The 7,348-nt window shown below is 50.5% G+C and overlaps 1 protein-coding gene across 1 annotated transcript in view; it reads right to left on the reverse strand.

Annotated features, from left to right (window-relative positions):
• The window catches only part of SYNPR (synaptoporin), a 110,505-nt gene extending 104,142 nt beyond the window's left edge, over nucleotides 1–6,363 (reverse strand). The window contains exons 1-2 of the mRNA XM_063348213.1: nucleotides 6,208–6,363; nucleotides 6,027–6,092 (exon numbers count right to left, since the gene is read on the reverse strand). Coding sequence (XP_063204283.1) covers nucleotides 6,027–6,092; nucleotides 6,208–6,225 — 84 coding nt within the window. The 5' untranslated portion in view covers nucleotides 6,226–6,363. The remainder of the gene's footprint in view (nucleotides 1–6,026; nucleotides 6,093–6,207) is intronic.
• Between the last annotated feature and the right edge of the window lie 985 nt (nucleotides 6,364–7,348).

Below are 7,348 nucleotides of genomic sequence, written 5' to 3' on the forward strand. Positions count from 1 at the left end.
TTTATCCCAGTCCCGCTGACACAGTGACATATGGCTTTCACATCTGTCTTCAGAGAGACTACAGAAACTTCTCACATCTTTCCTATCACACACAACACAGCCTGATGCCTAATGGCAAAACCCACCCCCCAGTTCTTCCTAATAAACATAACTTGCCCAACAGAATTCCCTGCCTGCAGATTACCGATGCCCCGATACGCATTCAGAAGTCGCACATCCAATGGCAGGGACGGATAAAGCCTGTTCGCAGGGCTCAGGTCTCCTGGACGCTCACATCCCGGTGTTTCACTGTAGCAATTTTTGTCTGTTCAGAGCTGCAGTGTATTTTGCATGCATTATGCTAAGCTGCCTATAAAAAAATCATCCAATTAATGACAGCTTACAGAGAAGGGTTAGTTACACGGTAATTACCTTTCTAATATTAAAATACCATAGAAATGGATTTACATTTTTTGATTAAGTGGCACATGCTTTATTGACCTGACACTACACATACAAGACCTTTGAGGTAGTAACTGGGCCCAGGTTTTCAAGAACAACTAGGTACCTACATCCCAGACATCAAAAAAAATTGACAATATGTGTTTTACATGTGCTTGTGTATCTCGCACATCAAGGTGGATGGCCCCAGCACTGAATGCAGCATCTGATCCTGGCATCGCATAAGCAACATCAGCAGGTGGAAAGAAATATTATTTTTATTAAGGTTTTTCTTTCAATATGAGGGTGAAGAAGATCAAACACTCAACTCTTCCAGCTCTGCATCCACGAGGAATGTTAAGGTCACCCTGCTCCATGACCTAAAGTCTCTGCCCGTGCCGTAGTAGACAGCAGCAAAAACCAAACAAGCACAAGCAAACGTGATGAGGACTCTCAAGCAACTATAAAATATCTCAGGCCCACAATACACTTTACAGAGCAAACTACTAATCACACATGCCTCACACGAGCATCACCTTCCTAATTTTTTTTTTCATTTATTTACAGCATCTCAAGATATCTAGGCTTTTCTAGGACACACTTGAAAGCACGCAGCTACTTACGTCCATCCATATGCATGCAAATATAATCCAACAAAAGCGCTCCATGGCCAGATGAGTAATCAGCATTGGGACAAAGGACAAGACGACTTATCAACCTTTGGAGATTCAGATTCTCTTTGCCTTTCAAAGACACATCTGTTTGCAAGGCAAGGGGTGCTAACCCTTTCAGAAGCTACACGATCCAAGCAAGCTTGACTCCTGCCAGGCTGGCAAGAGCCTGGCCTTTTTCCTGGCTCACCAGTCAAATGCCCACATTGCGAAGGCACGGAAGCAAAGCAGGGTTAGTTTGGTCCATGTACACACAGATTTTTTTGAAACTGCCTTGCAATTCCTTTGTCCAATTTCCACCAGAGACAAATGGGGATTTGTTGTCCAAATGCCCTGAACTGCTTTGGAAATGGTTGGCACAGCCCATGAAGATGCTCGTAAGCACAGTCATGATCTGCAGACATGCAAGGCCTGGAATGTATTTTTTATGCACAAAGACAAGAATTCAAACAACTCCTCAGACACATTTGGGTTCACTGAACATCCTAACGTCCAACTCCGAGTTGTCCTATCAAGAAAAGCCCCGGTGTCCACCAGATTTGTCCTGCAACATAAATGACTCACATCTGGCCTGAAAGAAGCAGCACTGGCTTAGACACAGCTACTTGTACGGTCTTTGTGCCCAACATACCCGCTCTGCTATGCCCGTACCAGCCTGGACAGGGCTGCAAGCTGGTGGAGCTGGGAGTATTTTAAAACAACACAGTATCTTAAAACAACAACCTGCAAAAAACGGTTTCATACTGAAGGAGGGGAGGTATTAGGAAGAAATTCTTTACTGTGAGGGTGGTGAGCCCCTGGCCCAGGTTGCCCAGAGAAGCTGTGGCTGCCCCATCCCTGGAGGTGTTCAAGGCCAGGCTGGATGGGGCTTTGAGCAACCTGGTCTGGTGGGAGATGTCCCTGCCCAGGGCAGGGGGGTGGAACTGGATGATCTTTAAGGTCCCTTCCAGCCCAAACCATTCTGTGATTCTATGAAATAATCAGCAAGGCAACCACAGCACCTCCCAACTTGCAAAAGGGTGGAGTTTCTGCATCTCTGCTCCTTATCAAGGATTACAAGGAAAGGTGTTACGGACAGCACCGCAGCTCATGTTATTTTACACAGAAACCGGACAAATGTCAGGTTGCTTTGGGTCTGTTCGTGGCAAATCACTGCGAGGAAGCAGCAGAAGTAATTAAAAACCTCAGCCTAGTGATACAAAGTTTCCAGTTTTACAAAAATATTTTTGCCGGTAACCACCTGAACATACATGAGATAGTTCACGTACACGAGATGATAGTTCACGTACACATCCCACTGTGATGCGCACAGCCCCGCTTTTCCTTTGATTTGCTTTTGGAGGGCTCCAGAGAGGCAACGACTGCGGGGAAAAAATACACCACAACTAACAAACTTGCTTGTCTTGCTTCCTTTTGGTGGACCCCAATAAAAGCAGTGCAAACACACCCACAGATCCACGGGACTGAAATTAATCCAGGCAGACAAATGAACATTTTCTCCTCTTTCATCTTTCCTTATTCGTTATTGTCAGGTGCGTGCGTAGGAGAGTCACTTCTCAAGTGAAGTTGTAATAGTGTTTGTGACGTTGCAACCGGTTGTAGTGCCACGGTAGATTAGCATGAGAAATAAGATTCAGAAGGACGCCCTCTTCTCATGCAAAGATCTGTGGAGGAACAGCCAAGGGAATAAAGAGGAGCAAGAACAAACTCGGCTTTTAAACAGCTTGTCCCTGCCCCCAGCACACGCCATGAAGCAAGAGTTAACTCAAAGCTGGGAACACCCAGGGCCTGTCTTGTACAGCTGTGTGCAGTTTTCCAAGCCCAGATTTGTGATCCGCATACTCCCAAATACAAAATCTATTACCAAGGTAGAGTTCAAAAAATTAAGCAAGTCTTGCTTAATTGCTAGAAGTCACTTCCCGCCTCCCCCCAACTTTCCTGGGCCTCAGCCAATGTTGTCTCTTAATGCCTTCTAAATGCAATTTCTTGGCTGAAAATAAGATTACAAAGTACGCGAGAAATACAAATGAAAACACATTACGGTGCTGTGAATATTCAGGAGAATCAGTCTTAGATCAGCACCTTCTCTCCAGGTGCTAGATAATAGTGAAAGTAGAAGATGGCAGACCAGATAAACTCCGTGCTCCACAAGACAGAGGTCCACGCCTGAGCCAGACCAGAGGTAAGCTGGAACTTGCACACCTACAGATTGCTTCTGCAACAGTTACAGCTTCACACCTGAGAAACCTACCGCCACCCCAGGTATCTCCAGACTTGCAAAGATTTGCGCTCGTTTATACACAAATTTCAGCAGCACCATTGTACAAGAGGTTGATTAGCAAAGACGCGCTGACCCCTGAGCCACCGTGGGCCTACCCAAATCGCCCAAAAGATGAGAGTGCAAATTCAGGGCTGGACTGCCTGGACCAGCTGAGGACATTTTTCATCTATACCATCATCTCCACCCTCCCAGCCCTTCTGAGGAACCTCCCCACCTCTGCCATCTGTGCTGCAACACCACAAAGGCTCCCGCCAGGCAGGAGAACCACCCAACGCCCAGAATGGGTGCCTCACCAGCTAGGCTATGACCTTTACTTCTTTGAAGACGCAATCTAGGACTCAAGTGGGAGGTGTTAGGAGGTGCCATGAGTAGCATATGGGCTGTAGTACACAAACAACGGGGCAGAAATGCCAGCTTTCCCTCTTCTTAGACTGCAGAAAGGGCTTTCCCCACCTCTGTGCCCTACCTGCTTGCTTTTCACACTAGAAATCCAAAACTTGGCCTTCTGGGAAATACACATTAAAAAAAGCCTAAGTTTTCCAAAAGCAGAAGCTTACACCTCCCTTTCAGAGGACAAATAAGCCAAAAGAAGGCAACATTAAAGTTACACGCACTTGCTTTCCCAAACCCTAGAACTCTGTAAAACAGGGTGATGCGATTCAGCTCGACGTCACTCACACGACACTGATCCCACCCTCCAACAGGTGATTCCTGTAAAACTCTGAAAAACTCAACAGCCTTAAAAAGAGCAGGTTTAATAAATTCCACTGTCACCAGCACTTTTTGCATTAAAAAAAAAAAAAAAAAAGCCCCACTCACACATCATTTAACACCCGAAATGAAACAGCTGTAAATCCAGCAATTAGCGGTGTAATTTGACTGTTCTGATCAAGCGCACCGAGGGCTGTGAGGCTGCCAGGGAACGTGGAAGCAGCCACAGAATCTGCTAGAGCATTTGGGTTTTTTTAAAGTTTAAAATGATAATTAGGCTGAAAAAATGAGTCCGAAGGAGAGGTGGACACTTCGCTGAATGAGATGGTGGAGAGAGGTGGATAGCAGTTGGTAGGGATGGCGAGAGGAGGACGAAGATGGGAGCAATAAGATGAAGTGAAGAGAGCTGGAATTTGGGTAATCAAAAAAAGTATATTAATATAATAAAAAATGTTTATTAAAAAAAAAGAAGTCTGCCCCACTCTGAGATATCACACACTAAAATACACTTAATTTTGCTTACACATACACATCAAAAGGGGGGAAAAAGTAATTTCTCAGACCATTTTAAATGTTAACACACTCTGCACCCTTCTCCCACATTCCCTTATTGCCAAGGACTGACACATCTCGGCCGCGTCAGAAGAGCTCTGTTTACATACAGCCGCATGTGCATTTATATATATACACAACCAGGCAACGTGCAGATCGAGCTGCCAGAGGAGTTCTACGTGCAGCTTTCAACCATGACAAAAGCAGCTTTTGCATTCGGCTGTTGGAAGAAGTTACAGACCTAGGAAAGAGCCAAGAGGAAAGAGTTCCCGCTTGCTGTCCTGAAGACAACAGCATCCTCGAGGGCACAGTCCAAGCCCTTCCCAACCACGACCAGACCCAGCTTCACCAGGCAGACAGTCAAGCAACCATGCTCCCAGCAGCTATTTGCCATAGAAATAGCTTTGCTCCCCATTCTTCTGGTTTGTGTCGAGCACTGAAGAGTGGGTGAAGCACCCCCCAGACCGGTGTCCAAGGCTCAACCGCTGGATGTCTTGCCTTCTCCTCGGGGTAAGAGCAGCAGCGCCCAGTGGGTCTGTGGGAGCTCTGGGCCAGGAACACAACGGACCTTGTCCACCCTCAGCATGCAGGTCACCCTGCTCCGGGGCCACCTCGCCCCAAGCCCATGGCATCGCCACATCCCCATCGCCCAGCTCCGCAGGACCTTCGAGGCGCCCAGCAAAGGTGAAGAGCTGCTGGCCACGGGCAGGGCCGGGGTCCGGGGCGAGCAGCTGCCCCCAGCACGCCAAAACACCCCCTGGCAAACACCCCGCGGCCGGCGGGTGCGAACATGTGGATAAACCCACCCGCGGGGGGATGCGCCCCCCAAAATCTGTGGCTTACATAATTCCCCAGCCAGTCGGTGTTAGGGGAATGTGATTAATCCTCCATGACATGTTCTGAACTTTCCGTTCAGAGAGGCTCCCTCCTCCCGCAGACCTACTGGCGATGAATGTCATTTGACCTGCAGACTTCACTACGAATGAGCATCAGAGCAACAAACAGTGACATTGCTCCGCAAACCAATTATCTGCCTCCTTCCCCGCTCGGCCCAGAGACAAGTTTGCTAAACGCATAATGAGGATTTTTATTCCCCCCCGCCTCCTTTTTTTTAAAAAAAAAAAAAAAAATAAAATTGGTTTACATCCAGCACAAGGATGGGGGGGGAGCACTCGCGCACCCAGCCCGCCCCGCCGGCCACATCGCTGCCCGAGTCCCCAGCCGCAGCCCCTCGCCCCCAGCCCCCGCCGCTGTCCCAGCCCGGCTCCCACCTGTTCCGCGGGGCGCAGCGCCCGGCGCGCACTTTGGGGACATCCCCCCCCTCCATCCCCCTCCTCCTCCTCCTCATCCTCCCCAGCCCACCCGCCGCCGGACCCCCCCCCGGCACTCACCCACTCGAGCACCCTGAGGAAGGCCAGCGGCTCCTTCACTACGCGGAAAGTGCCCGCGGAGGCGAGCTACGAGCAGAGAGAGGAAGTCAGCTCCGCGCCCGCTCCGCGCTGCGCCCCCCTGCCCCCCTTCCCGTCCCGTCCCGTCCCGTCCCGTTCCCCGCCCGCAGGGGGTTCCGCGTACCTGGTCCACCGCCTCCATGGCGGCGCAGCCCCGCGGAGCGGTGCGGAGCGGTGCGGAGCGGAGCCGCCCGCCAGCCGGGGATGCGCGGCGCCGGCGCTGCCCCCGCGCAGGCCGGGCGGAGCAGCCGGGCGGGGCCCCGCGCCCCCCGCACCGCCCCGCGGAGCCGCCCCGCGCCCGCGCAGCGCCGCGGCCGCCCGCCCGCTTAATTACTATTAAGATATATTATTTTTTTAAAATAATTTTTATTTCGGGACAGGAAGGGAGAGGAAGGCGTCGGGGAAATTTAAAAACAAAAAAAAAAGAAGAAAACAAACCGCCGCCCACCCCCCCCCCCCCCCCTTCGCCTGGAAGAAACTGTTAAATATTTTCGAGGGTGGCCCCGCGCCGCAGCGTGTCCTGCTTTCCCCTCTCGCCGCCCTCCCGGGGAGGGGGGAACTCGCCCCCGGCCCCCGCGGCAGCAGGGCTGCGGCTCCGCTCGCCCGCTGCCGGAGCGCTGCCTCCCGCCTGCCGTTGTAGCATTTCCTTGACAGCAGAACAGCGTTTTCTGCCCGGCGTTGCCACCGTTCTGGCCTCGTTTCCCAACGTAGCCTTCCGAATGATAATCCGTCCTGGGTGGCACAGCCCGGCAGTTCCCCGTGTCGGGCCACGCTGGTGCCGCCCGCGCTCACCGGCAGCGTCTCCAGTTCCTTGTGGCGTTAAAACATCTCCATGAGGGTTTACTGATAAGCCAGGTTCTGCCCCAGCAAAGCGCCGAGGGCATCGCCTGATTTAACAGCACGTATCCGGAAAGTAGATTTAGGCCCCGAGTCTGCAAATATTTGCATACTCGCCTAACTGCCACCCTGACAACCCATTGGGCCCGCAGAAGGACACCAGTGCTCAAATAGGATTTGGGCCCTAAGTAGGTCAGCGACTGCGATATCTGCCTAAAAAATACCTGAAGCTTTTACGCCTTGTAGGCATCAGCCACCTGCAAAAGTTTAAGAAGTCAATCAGTTTTGCTCAGACTAAAGCTCTAGTTTTAAAAAAAAAATAATCCAAATGTATTCTTGGAGTAAACAAGATGCATGTGGTGAATTTCTGAAGGTTTCATTGGAATTTGAGGTGAAGAATTATGTGTCAAAGTCATGGATATGCAACA

Source organism: Chroicocephalus ridibundus, chromosome 10 (genome assembly GCF_963924245.1).
Source record: "Chroicocephalus ridibundus chromosome 10, bChrRid1.1, whole genome shotgun sequence".
Classification (NCBI taxonomy): Eukaryota; Metazoa; Chordata; class Aves; order Charadriiformes; family Laridae; genus Chroicocephalus; species Chroicocephalus ridibundus.